Source organism: Gigantopelta aegis, chromosome 6, assembly GCF_016097555.1.
Source record: "Gigantopelta aegis isolate Gae_Host chromosome 6, Gae_host_genome, whole genome shotgun sequence".
Lineage (NCBI taxonomy): Eukaryota > Metazoa > Mollusca > Gastropoda > Neomphalida > Peltospiridae > Gigantopelta > Gigantopelta aegis.
The window spans coordinates 96,643,259-96,658,245 of record NC_054704.1 but is presented as its reverse complement, the minus strand read 5'-3'; the positions used below and the strand labels follow the sequence as shown (position 1 = coordinate 96,658,245).

The 14,987-nt window shown below is 38.1% G+C and overlaps 1 protein-coding gene across 1 annotated transcript; it reads left to right on the top strand.

Moving 5' to 3' along the window:
- Positions 1 to 14,180: 14,180 nt before the first annotated feature.
- Positions 14,181 to 14,987, top strand: LOC121374817 (KRAB-A domain-containing protein 2-like). Its single transcript, XM_041501928.1, has one exon. It carries the CDS (start codon positions 14,181 to 14,183, stop codon positions 14,985 to 14,987), a length of 807 nt encoding a protein of 268 aa, XP_041357862.1.

Below are 14,987 nucleotides of genomic sequence, written 5' to 3'. Positions count from 1 at the left end.
GTGCAGTTTTGTGTTTCTCTTGTGCATTATCTGTTGGTCTTGCTATCAGATATCAATGAGGGGAACTGCATATTAAACAGTACTAGTAGGGACATGTCTTCTTATGTTATTGTGTCTACATTCAGTCTGTTGCTTGTAACATCTAATTATGTGGAATTTATTTCGGAATGCATAATCACCTGTAAAATTCGCCCACAATTGGCTAACTGTTTTTATAGCCAGTGTCATATGAAGAGTTATGAGTCAGTTCAATAGAATATAGTATTTCTAAAGGCCATTGACAAAGCCCAGGTATAACTATAATTATACGACGCACAAAATGGTCACTTCATGTCACTGACTATTCTATAGGTATTAGGTCAACCACGACTGACTTGAGCTTTTATAGACCTTAGACCGACCAAGACTGACTTGAGCTTCTATAAACACCAACACGACCAAGACTGACTTGAGCTTCTATAGACACCAAAATGACCAAGACTGACTTGAGCTTCTATAGACACCAAAACGACCAAGACTGACTTGAGCTTCTATAGACATCAGAACGACCAATACTGCCGAGCTTTTATAGACATTAGAACGACCAAGACTAACTTGAGCGTTTATAGACCTTAGAACGACCGAGACTGACTTAAACTTTTATAGACATTAGAACGACTAAGACTAACGAGTTTTTATAGACATTAGAACAACCAATACTGCCGAGCTTTTGTAGACATTAGAACGACCAGGGCTAACGTAATCTTTTATAGACATTAGAACGACCAAGACTTATTTGAGCTTCTATAAACATGAGAACGAGATGGATGCGTTTACAAACGAGTTATAAGATAAATGGTATCTAACGGACACGAATGTAGTATTCTATTTCTTACATATCCTTAAAATCTCGGTTTAAAATAAAGTTTAAACATCTTTTGCAACTAAAACCTATTTACAAATCCTGTATGACAGTTAATTTATACATCACAGGGTTATCAGTTTGAGTTTAAATTATACGTCGTTGGGCAATCGATTTCGTATGTGAAATTTCCTGCGTACGCAGAGAAAACGTATAGAGAATACAAAATTTTCAGCGATCGCCTAACGTATTTAAATAACCCATTGGTTTCAAGTTACTTGTTATATGTAGTATTGACTGATAACATATGTGCATGTGGTATAGTGCCACTTGTATAACAGCAACACGAGTCGGTGCTCTGGCATTAGGGTGGCTAACTGAAAAAATATTGTGGTCGACCTATGTTGATATTTTACACGGCCAGTTGAAAGCATTCCCTAAAATTTATAGTCACATGTCCCCCTCGACAGTGTTGTATTTTTCATAGAATATATTCTAACATAGAAAGTGTATTGAACTGCATGGAGTAATTAATGGTGGTGTGGAAAATAGACACAAAATCTGGTTAATCTACAAACATTTAACACATCTAGATAAAGTTAACATATAGTGAAACAAGAGTATGTGACGTTGAAACGGGGAAATACACTTTTAAAAATAGACTAGAGCTCGTCTCCATAACCGTTACTTCTCAGAGGTACGTGTGTTTAAAAAAAAAATGAAAAATGCATTTTGTATTATAGAAACACTAGGATGACGAGAAACATTTCGGATGTACGGAAATGCATAATGTAAACAATAAAATCTAAGTAATACACTAGTGTTTAGAAACTAGGATTTGAAAATTTAAAGCGGCAGTATCCGGAATATTTTTTATTATTTAAGCATATAGAACAGAAAATCCAATTACGTTTGGTGCATATATGACGCCGCGCTCCGCATTGGTTTCACTACGCTGACTTATCCAGGTCAAAAACAAAGCCAGTATTTTGAAAGTGGGACACTTTAAACGGGCTCCTACCGATCTCAGTTTTCATTGGCTTATCACAAGTGTGGAATTCCCCAACAAGAGATCACGTGAGATTTCGCAATTTTTGAACAAATTTAACTGTCTTGATTGAGGGGTCGTCTCATATCTCCAAAACATATTTATATCCATAGAGGTATGGTACAACGCCTTTCCTGGGGTCGGTGGGTAGGGGATTTGCCTTGAAATTTTGACAGTGGCCAGCTGTTGGTATACGCGTTACATGTAAGGGGGTGTTACTAATTACGTAACGCTCTAGGGGTAGAGGAAGAGGGTACTGTGTTCGATTTACGTAATATTTTTCAAGACTATATGTTATTTTTATTCATTACTTAGACCTAAAAGGTTTTTTTTTTTTGGAAATGCGCGGTCAGTCTAGGATCGATCCCCATCAGCGGGTATATAAAAGGCCACGGTATGTGATATCCTGTCTGTGGGATGGTACATATAAACGATCCCTTGCTAAAATAAATGTAGCGGGTTTCCAAGGCGCGTGTGCAGGGATTTCAGCGGGGTTGGGGTTATAGACTGTGTTAAGCGAACTTTATATGGAGCCATGCTCCCCCAGAAAATACATTTCAATTTTTTTTAAGCTTGGGCAAGTAAGGGTTTCGACCTCCAATACCCTCCCCCTGCACATGCACTCGATTCCTCTCCAAGATTATATGCCGTGAACATTTCTATCTTTTGCAGCTATTTTGCTAGCCATTTTGGATTCAAGCAATTATAAAAAAAAAATTCTGCATTAGAAAGTAAGTGCAAGAAATAAATCCCTTACCAGCTAAAAATATCTATATTTAAAGTTGTTGTTTTTTTGTTTGTTTGGGTGTTGTTGTTTTTGTGGGGTTTTTTTTTTTGGGGGGGGGGGGGGGGGGGGGGGGGGGGGGGGGGGGGGGGGGGGGGGGTGTTAAATGGAATGTACGATATGGTCACGTCTTACTCTTGGCGGCCATTTTGATGACCATCTTGGATTTAAACGATAAAGCAATATTTCATTTAGCAAGAGGCTGTTATAAATTAATTCCTTGGCCCTTAAACCCAATCACTAACACTACAATTTTGGCCTGGTTCATGTAAAATGTGATAAATTACAGTTCATTTGTTCTGACGGTTATATTGTCAGCCATCTTGAATTTAAACGATGTTTCAATGACTAGCAGTGTCTTTATATGTGATAAAGTATCCGAGTTCTGTCTCCTAGCAGCAATCTTGAATATTTCAAATGCTCAAGGATGCTAAATTTGCACCCCTCGGATTCTTAATTCAAAGATGTAAAAACCACAAAGAACAATTGTGTGTACCGAAATGCAAGTTTGAGTGCCCTGGCAAACAGACTATGCAATGCATTTATGACATTAAACAAATAGTCATTTCTGTTTGGACACAATACACTGACAAAATAATATTACAATAAAATATGGAAGGAAGGAATGTTTTGACACACTCAGCACTTTTTAATTACGGTTATATGGCGTCGGACATACCATTAAGGACCACACAGATATTGAGATAGGAAACCCGCTGCCGCCACACAATGGGTTACTCTTTCCGATTAGTAGCAAGGGATCTTTATATACGACATCTCACATACAGAATAGTACATATCATGGCTACCAGTTGTGAAGCACAGGCTGGAACGAGAAATAGTCTAATGGGACCACTAGTAGGGATCGATCTTAGACCGACCGCACATAAAGAGGGCGCTTTACCGCTGTGCTACGTCCTGTTTACATAAACTATGGAATGTCTTGCAGTGAGTTAAATATGTACAAGCAACAAGTTTGCGAACACTTGACTTCAGAAAGAAGAATTAATCAATAACTGAGAACTACGGTAGATAGGCATAACATGCCATACATTTAATTCTTGTTTCTAGCACTTTGCGCTTTCTGTCACAATTTTTCGGATTTAAACATGCTGATGCTCATGTAGGACAATTACAATAAAACCACTGGAGAATTCACTAATTTTAATGATGATATCCGAAATGAGTAAATATACCGTTATCGTATTACCGCCATGTATTACGCTCGTATAATTGGAACATGCTGCGCCGATTTGCATTCAATTGCCGGGTTCACCACCGACCACTGGGATATTAAGTGACCAGTGGTCACGATCTTCCAGTCAATTATGTTGCTATTTAATGATTAGAAGCAGAGCCGTGTTATTAAGTTTAAGAATTTACACAAATAATTTCGAATTTTTATCCGAGCTGACTTCAAGGGCTTTGGTGTGATGTCCTGTCATTCGATTCAGATGTAAACAAAATCATAAATAGTAAAATGTCCAACTATACTTATTATTAATGAATGTCTAACGATACCCCAAAACAAATATATATCAGCTGTTGGGTGTCAACCAAAAATAAATGGTTGAAAACTGGTTGATAAACATAACCTTTAATATCCCCAGATCATTGTCAATGTCAAGGTTGAGATGCCTTGAAGCATTGTCTTACAACATACAACAAAAAATACAAAGTTATAAAACACGTTTGTCTGTATATATTATATAAATAATTGTATGATAAAGATTTCAGTTTATTTTATTTTTTAATACAAATATTTAAAAATGATTGTAATTAAACAGGTATATCCATGGAATAAAAATGACATTGTCTTCATATTATCGAAACTGTGACTTTGCTGCAAACAAAAATGATTAATCTAAAAAAAAAAACAAAAAAAAAACAGCACAGCATTGACTTATCAGCACAATTGATCACAAATATTATAAACTTAAAAACATTATCACAGATGCTTATAATTATTTTTTAAAGATAATATAAAATGTGTATTGCATTCGCCACTCTCGTGGAAAAACAAGAGAATGCTGCCACCCCCGTACCACGGCAAAGAACAGCAAACGCACTGAAGATTGTGTAAGGCCAATGCACCCTATTTTCTCTCTCTCACTAACTAAAGTTTGTTTGTTTGTTTTGTTTAACGACATCACTAGAGTGCATTGATTTATTAATCATTGGCTATTGGGTGTCAAACATTCGGCAATTTTGACAGATAAGTTTAGAGAGGAAACCTGCTACATTTTTTTTTCTGTTAGTAGCAAGGGATCTTTTATATGCACCATCCCACAGGCAGGATAGCACATATCACAGCCTTTGATATACCAGTCGTGGTGCACTGGCTGGAACGAGAAATAACCCAATGGGCCAGCTGACGAGGATCGATCTTAGACATATAGCGCATCAAGCGAGCGCTTTACCATTGGGCTACGTCTCGCTCCCTCACTAACTAACTACTAACAAGAAGCATGAACATCTTCGTGTGTGGATAGCCAATACTATGAGCAGTAGTGGATTTTGCAGAAACCAGGGAACAAAACACTCCTGTGTCTTAGTTCTGTCAATCGTTATTTATTATATTCGTTTTAAGACATCTTCAGTGTCAAACTCTTTTCTAGAATCCGCACGCTTGTAAGTGACACGTTAGAATGAAACACAAAATTAAATCTAAAAACGGCGCCAAATTACAAATCATATAACTATTTCGTTGGTTCCTCAAAGCATAATGGGAAATCTGCGCGTACGTAGGAACCGGAAATACGTTTAACGTTATCATAACGTGATAAACGTGTAAATGTAGTTTCTTCGTTAGTTTTGTACGGTTTACAAATTGTTTCCAACGTGTACAATGTCACAAATTACAAGTTGAAGATAAACGTGTAAATGTAATAGTTAATCTGGTATAAAACGCGTATACAAATCTTTATTTTATGTGATAACAAATGTTAGTCCTAGAATATAAGAATCATTTTGTTGTTGTTTTGTAATAGCACGTGCAATATAGGACACAACAGGGGCTGAGACGTAGCCCAGTGGTTAAGTGCTCGCTTGATGAGCGGTCGGTCTCGGATCGATCCCCGTCGGTTGGCCCATTGGGCTATTTCTCGTTCCAACCAGTGCACCAAGAATGGCATATCAAAGGTCGTGGTATGTGCTATTCTGTCTGTGGGATGCTGCATATTAATGGAAAATGGAAAAATGTACCGGGTTTCCTCTCTAAGACTATATGTCAAAATTATCAAATGTTTGACATCCAACAGCCGATGATTAATAAATCAAAGCTTTAGTGTTGTCGTTAAAGAAACTAAACCTTAAACAAACTTTCTAGGGCACAACACTAATCATACGTGTTGACTTGTATTGAAACCAAGCTGGTTGCATTTTGTGTGCGGGATGTAGCCCAGTGGTTAAGCGCTCGCAAAACCCATTTGGCTATTTCTCATTTCAACCAGTGCACCACATCCTATATATGTCAGGCCGTGGTATATGCTATCCTGTCTGTGGAATGGTACATATAAAAGATCCCTTGCTACTAATAGAAAAATTGTATCGGGTTTCTTCTTTAAAACTATGTCAAAATTACCGAATGTATGATATACAATAGCCGATGATTAATAAATCATTGTGCTCTAGCGGTGCTGTTAATAAAGAATACTTGAGAACAAGGGTAATTAGCTAAATAACTAAGGAGAAGGTGCCACTATAACTACTATTTTCATGTTTAAACAAGAAAAGACGAGAATTTTATTGTCATAAAGTGTACCGAGTGCAGTATGGAGAAAATATAAACAAAATAAGTTACAAAGTGTTTTCTGTAGTGGTAATGGACATAATATTTAAGTAATATTAACCCAGAAGACTGACCCTCTCAATGACAATTTGCAAATATTTACATAGTTTACACAAAAGTTATTTCTAGTTGTAGAAAATAATTGGTAAAAGGTAATTACACTTGCTCTGTTGGTATAGTAACTAGGTATATACGTATTTCGCTCAGTAGATAAAGACGTACATTTAAAAATATAGTGGAACTCATCACCAACATCAGTGTTGCACAAGTGACATATTCTGTTTTCTCTCTCAATATTAAACCATCTACCGGTTTCAATAGGAAGTCTGGCATTACCAGTTCTAAATTTACAAAGAATTCTAGCATTTTTTGTTGAGAGTTTCAACAAATAATTTTCTAATTTAAATTCATGCTTGAACCTTCTGCAGTTAACACCTTTTGATGAGGCAAATTTATCAATACTGGTCACATAGTATTCGTTTAACTGCATGTTTTAACCACAAAACATCCACCTGTGTGCATTCATCTAATATACGTTTTATAAAGGATATCCAAGTACATGGTATAGCATTAACGTTATGGTTATATGATACCAACATGTATAATATACCAGACAATTTAGATTTTCTACTATTAACAACATTTGCCCAGTATGTAATCATTCTAACTTTAACACTAATAGACAGTGGGTATCTACCCAATTCACCATAAATCATAAAGCTTGGTGTCGACTTATTAACACATAATATATATTTGAACGGATGTAGTACAACTGCGATGAACTGGGTTATTATTGGATGAATTTGATTAACATAACAGAAAAAACGTACGAGTAAAGGTTTGCCTGTTTGCTTAAGCGAATTAACAAACAGTTTCTGAAACTGAATTCGATACGATTTTAATGTTGTCCGTACCACCAGCTGTATTACAATTACTGGTAGAAGTGGTGGTTAATAAAATATCAATACAATTACCGTTTCATTGTTATACTATACAGGAAAAAAGTTTCGCTCAGAATGTATTCAAATAAAAACAAAACATTGCGTGGGACAATGTTTTACAAAATAATATTTATATACAGTTTCTGAATCATTGCATCAGAAAAGCACGGTCCGTCTTAAAACTAGGTTAACTTCCTTATCGAATGAAATCTTTTCTTTCCCTCGTCTTGCGCACGCGCACTGTCATCCTGGCATCTGCCTACTTCCGCTAATTATCGTAAATATCATCTGGTAGGGATATTTTGCGATCGTGCATATCAATTAAAAACACAAAAAACACCCAAACACAAAAAAGGAGAAGAAATGTAAGAAAGGAAAAAGGAAAAGAACAACCCTACCCCCCCCCCCCCCCCCCCCCAAAAAAAAAAAAAAAAAACACCCACAAAAGAACCAAACAACCAAAAAAAAGAAGAAGAAAACAAAAGTGAAAATAAACGAAATCAACAACACACACCCACACACACAGAAAAGCCCACCAAAAAATCCCACATAATATAAAATAAATATAAATAAATATATTGTTATTTCAGCAGGAATACAAAAATATATATATAGCTATGGATATTAAACATTGTCATAATAATTCCTACCTAATGCTGCATTTTTTTTTTTTTAATTCCGATTGTGTCACAGAATCTTTATTGAAAAAAGGATTACGTTCCATTAATGGCAGAGCAGAGACACAGAAAGTTTCTGCGGGCATGTTGATAATTTTAGGAATGGCTAAAACGATAAGAAGTGAATAAATAGTATGTGTGGATAAAGCGAAATTTGATTCTAATATAAGCTAATGGATTTCAGAAGGATCGTCTTTTAAACATCTTATTTCGTCAGTCAGACGCGAGATATCGTCTAAGGCCAACACACATATACTAAAAGGCAAAAGTTACTGTGACACACAAAAGACAAAGTAAAGTTTTGTTTTATTTAACGACGCCACTAGAGCACATTGATTTTTTTATCTTATCATCGGCTATTGGACGTCAAACATATGGTCATTCTGACACTGTTTTTAAGAGGAAACCCGCTGTCGCCACATAGGCTACTCTTATACGACAGGCAGCAAGGGATATTTTATTTGCGCTTCCCACAGGCAGGATAGCACAAACCATGGCCTTTGTTGACCCAGTTATGGATCACTTGTCGGTGCAAGTGGTTTACACCTACCCATTGACCCTTGCGGAGCACTCACTCAGGGTTTGGAGTCGGTATCTGGATTACAAATCCCATGCCTCGACTGGGATCCAAACCCAGTACCGACCAGCCTGGAGACCGATGGCCTAACCACGACGCCACCGAGGCCGGTCACACAAAAGACAAAGATAATTGATGATATGTTTTTACTGCCGTGTATGAAACGTTATAATATGGAAAGAGAAATATCCGAAGGTATGGAAACGAGCAATAGACAATGAAAAGGACGCACCTGCCATATGCAAATGAGCCACATCACTAGAGAGGGTCCAGAGTGAAGTTCACACGGTCAGTAGCGAGTGTGTCTACCTTGAGCATTGATACAGGCCTGGCACCGTCGTCTCATTGAGGCCACTAAACGATGGAGAAAGTTCCTGGGAATGCCTGTTTTGCAGATGCGTGGTTAGGATCCGTGTGTCTTGGCGAGGGATTGTCACGGGTGGTCAGCCGCTACGGAGACGGTCCCTGACCTGGTTGTTTTGCTGCCATATGGTGTTTCTGTGGACGTTGAATTGAAGTGCGACGTCACGCTGCGAGGTACCAGATTCAAGCATCCCTATGACTCGACATTTGTCATTTTCACTGAGGCGTGGCATGACGAAATTGCATCAAACAGTTCACTAATGGTGTGGTTTTTTAACTTCTGGACTTCTGAAGGCTACACAAGTGGCAATGATTTGCGACTGAATGCCTGGCCTTTTATGGTGAACACTGGACAGGATTCCTCCCGAATATTCCATGTTTCTTGCACAAAGCATGCAATCGCTGTAACAACTGCTTAGTTGCATTTCTTCGAGCTGTTTCATGCACATTTTCTCTGGTTTACATCCATAAATCCATTCACAAATTTATTACTCCAAACAATCCATGTCACAATAACTTTTGCTGTTTAGTATATATTGCTGGTCTTTAGTCAGCGTGCGCGACGATTTGCATCTTGCGCGTCAACATTTTGTTTTCTTTCAAATTTTCAACAGTAGCTACAATAGCCCCATCTGTACCAGAAATAATGCTGCGACGCCTCAAATAATAATATTGTGAAGTATTATGAAGTCATTTGTGGGCAAAGTCGAAGTCATAAAGTTGCCTTGGCTACATTATAAATGTGATAGAAAGTGTTTGGAGAACGAATGAATGAATGAATGAATGTTTAACGACACCCCAGCACGAAAAATACATCGGCTATTGGGTGTCAAACTATGGTAATGCAAACAAACAAAGTGATGATCAACATCAATATAAAAATTCAAGATTTAAATAAAAACAGTGTAAAGAACTGTGCAAAAATACAAATATCACAGATAGATACTGACTTTTACTCAAAATTTCAATTGTATCTCGAAGAAAACAAGGGGATTTGTGCTGTATTGGCCATTCTCAAAGAGAATGTTATACCCCTGGATAACGAAGGCAAATGAAGGGTACACCATGGCCAATGAGGCGGGATCAAGGCAGATGAGGAGGACATTACAAAATCAAACACAATAAAAAAATGTGTTCTGTTTAACTACACCACTAGAGCACATTGACTAATTAATCATCGGCTAATGAATGTCAAACATTTGGTAATTCTGACACAGGAAGGCACATACCACGGTATTTGACCAGTTGTGGTACACTGGTTGCAACGAGAAAACCACAATAAGTTGAATGGATCCACCGAGGTGGTTCGATCTTGCGATGCAAAAATCTCAAGCGAGCATTCAACCGACTGAGCTAAATCACGCCCCCGCAAACACAATATATACCATATATGGGGGGGGGGGGGGGGGGGGGGGGGGGTTTTTTTTTTGGGGGGGGTACCTAACCTACGTACACTACATCGATGGGGTGGGGTGTTTGGGTAGAGCGCTCGACTGATGTACGATGGATCGTGGGATCGGTGGCCCTCGTTTGACTCTGCGCTATTCTCACCCACACGACTGGTACACCAAAGGTCGTGGTATGCTCTGTCCTGTCTGTGGTAAAATGCATATAAAACCCCTTGCTTTTAAAAATCACCAAACATTTGACACGAATATTCGATGATTAATTGATCAATGAGCTGTAACAACTTTTGTAACATACCCTCGATGATTTTCTGGCTCCACATTGGTGAACCATCATTTTCATATACAATGTATAAACATGTATCAAACAAACTGAAAATCGTGCCATATAACCTGATTAAAACCAAAGTATTTTGTCCAATGCGCCTTTTCCTCTATTATTAGTAGTTTAAAAAAACGGAGTGATTATTTAACGTCACTTTTGCAAATATTAAAACTAGGCAGGTGTTTGTGCAGGAAATTGTGCTGTGGGTGGTTTATAATGTGGCGAGCGACGTTTCACAGCTGAGGCCGAGTCATGCTCACTTGAAAAAAAAAAAAATTAACATTCGCGTGAGCGGGAGTGGGGGTGGGGCGTTCGACTGCACATGCGCCTTCTAGGACTATTTGATGCTTACTAAGCATGGAGAGAGAGAGAGAGAGAGAGAGAGAGAGAGAGAGAGAGAGAGAGAGAGAGAGAGAGAGAGAGAGAGAGAGAGAGAGATAGACATACATGCAGACAGACAGACAGTCGGAGAAGGGGGATGCTGCCGCCACATAAACTAATCGTACAGAAAGAAACTTTCAAGTGAACATTTTATATACACTTTTTTCCACACATAGACATAATAATTATTATATCACACGGCCTTCGATGAACGAGTCGTGAGTTACTGACTGGGGGGGGGGGGGGGGGGGGGGGGGGGGGGGGGGGCACTTAACGAAGACCCATCGCGCCTTAGGCGAGCGCTCCACCAAGGAGCTACACTGAGCCGGTGTCTAGATGACCTTTTATTTAATCAGTAAAAATACCGCGGGGAGAAATATGTCAGTTAATGTCTTCTGTATTACACGTGCCACATTGGTTAGCGGAAGTCGAATCCGTCGCACTGATTTACACGTTGCGGAACTGTCTGTGATCCTAAAGGCCGGGTGTCACGGCCGTGACCTACTTATTAAACATAGTCACACTGTGGCTTGTTCAGGATCTTTTTGCTTTTAAACATAAAAATTAAATACAAAAAAAAAAAAAAAAAAAAAAAAAAAAAAAAAAAAAAAAAAAAAAACCATCATCCCCCTAAAAAATGAAAAAAAGAAAGAAAAGAAACCATCCTGAGAACAAAATCGATAAAACTACATTTATTAAGAGATTTATGCTACACCAAATTAGTTTTGTATTACCCGCCCGATAAGGTTAATATTTTAACAAGAAGAAAAAAGAAAACCCAGATATAGCACGTGTATCAATCCACCTACGCAGCACGTTTCAAACGAATATATGGGGGCTGTCAATGCATTTAAGAGACTTAAAAATGCAAACCTACAAACAAATAAACAGATGTAAAGAACGCTTTTGTTAGCAAGCCTCCTGTTTGCAGGAAGTCAGAGTTCCAATTTCAAACTATTATACATAAATTATACCGTGCTGTCGTATCTACCACTAGTATATATCGCATAAAATGTACATTAATTTATTGGCAATAGATTGGCATTGTTTGTACAAATACATACTGGCACATTACTATTAGTTAGAACAGCAATTGATTTGATTGCGTAAATATTTGACAAATGAGCCCCTCCCCCCCCCCCCCCCCCCCCCACCCCCCACGCACACCACACATACACAACACACACACAGATATATATATATATATATATATATATATATATATATATATATATATATATATATATATATATATATATATATATATATATATATATATATATTGTCACGGAACATGCTCTTAAATTTGTTTCGCCTGTGGCGATTTTAATTGTGTTAGAGGGCCGTGTGCAGTTTATTGCCCGTAGCCCAGATGGGCAACTTGTTACGTAAGACTTCTGCGCGACCGTCCTCGATCGGTACGCCTAATACACACCCTCAGCCAGATGCGCAGGCCATGTGGCTAGTAGTTACGTAATATCTCCGGTAGTGCTGTTTATGGCCAGGAGATTGCTCGCGGTTGGCGACAGCCAGACTGACGATCAGAGAGAAATATACCGACTCTAGTAGATGTAGAATATGAGATGATACATGAGGTACCGCCTTGTACCCCCAGGCAAAATCCTGATTTATAATAAATAGCTAGTGTTTTAGAGATATCGAGGAGAACGAATAGGAAGGCTCCGAGGGAACGTTAGTCCGTTTGGACTTTGGTAAATATATTTTCTGCTCTGTGTATAACCTTGATTGATGTGACTTTAAATATTTTAATACTGTATTATACCAATATTCTTTAGACAGTGTCTTCGGTCATCTGACAAAGTAAATCGTAGACTTTTTGTTCTAACATTATACGAGTGTTTGGTAATATAAAGCTTAGCCAGTCATCCTAGCGGACCTAGGTACACTGTAGGTTATTGTCTTTATTGTGATAAGTATTAATTCTGTGTTACAAGATTACTGAAAGAGTAGTTAAGGGTTAATTAAAAATTAACCCGTTAGGAATAGAGCTGTAATTACTTTATTAATTAAGTTCCCCTGCAAGCGTTTCTAAATTATCACACGTTACTGAACGAGTAGTAAGGGTTAACTAAAAATTAACCAGTTAGGAATGGTGTTCCTTTATTAATTAACTTCTCCGGGAAGCGTTTCTCAATTATCACACGTGTGGGTGTGGTGTAACGGTGAAGTGATTCGCATATTGTGTAACTAGACACCTAGAGATTAACTAATTAAGTGATCAGTTCTGGGTTGTTATTATTGCTGTTATTAATTAACTACTACGGCTGTACATTTGTCAGCGTAGATTAATACAGATTCCAAAGTGTATTGTGTTTTTGTTGTGTTTTTAATAGATATACAGTTAGGAGAGATATTTTGATAATCGTGTTTTATTCAGTTACGGGAATTATAGAATCCCCGTGATATATATATATATATATATATATATATATATATATATATATATATATATATATATATATATATATATATATATATTAGCTGTTACAAAAAATCAGGTAATATACATATTACCTGCTAAAATATACTTCACTAATTTATACAGATTACCTGAAATATACTTGGTATTTGACAAGTCTTTATTGACAAGTCTTTAGATCAATGTAGACCAAGTTCTCAGTTCAAAACAAGTCTTTTGATCAATGTAGTCCACGTTCTCAGTTCAAAACAAGTCTTTTGATCAATGTAGTCCAAGTTCTCCTTGATTGGTCACAATACCTTTGATGTACATGTTCATTGTTAAATCATTTCATAGACAATGTTACAGTTAATATGTATAATCCACCACTGCTGTTTTAACTAATCCTGTCTGTAGAGCGCAATAAAGTGTGCACAATAAAGTTGTGCCAGCCTGCTAGGACGCAGATGGGATTAGTTGGAAAAACAATGCTTGATTTAGGCTGCTGTATAAATTCCTTTGATGGGTTCTCTGTCACTAGCATCTCCTTGATTGGTCACTGGCGAAGTATAAGTATTGCCTGGTGGATATGGGCACGTTAATAGAGTTTCTCTGTCCCACTAGCAAAATGGATCTAGAGGAGACTTTCAGGCATTCGCTGTACACGAGCTATGGAGAGAATAAGTGTATCTTGCTACCTAAGGACGAATACATTAAGACCGTTGGCGAGTTGCTGGAAGCCACCCAGGCACCCAAGAAATCACCGCGTCAGTTTTACTTACTTAAGAAATATGAACTACTGCAGTGTGGGGACGTTCAAAAGCTCATCAGAAAGAACCCAAACCAGGAACATCCACTGTACTTCGCTACCATCGAGGAGACCTTTGACATCATCAAGCGCGCCCACATCGCTACTGGTCATGGAGGACAAGACAAGATGATCAAGGAGATCAACAAGAAGTACGCCAACATCACCCAGGATGCTATTACCTTGTTCAAGTCCATGTGCATCGAGTGCCAGAGAAAACGGAAACGGACAACTACCAAGGGAATTGTCGTCAAACCAATCCTGTCTAAGGACTTCAGTTCCAGAGCGCAAGTTGACCTCATCGACATGCAGTCTATGTGCCAAGGTCAACACAAATGGATCATGGTGTACCAAGACCATCTTACCAAGTTCTGCATCCTGCATCCTCTCAAGCATGCATCGGAAGTAGCTTATCAATTGCTGGACATCTACCTTCTGCTGGGAGCCCCTTCAATACTACAAAGTGACAACGGGTCCGAATTCACAGCGCAAGTTATCACTGAGTTGAAGCAGATGTGGCCTGAGCTCGTCATCGTTCATGGGAAGCCGAAACACCCCCAAATACAGGGTTCAGTGGAAAGAGCCAAACTGCGACATAAAAGACATGTTGATTGCATAGATGAGTGA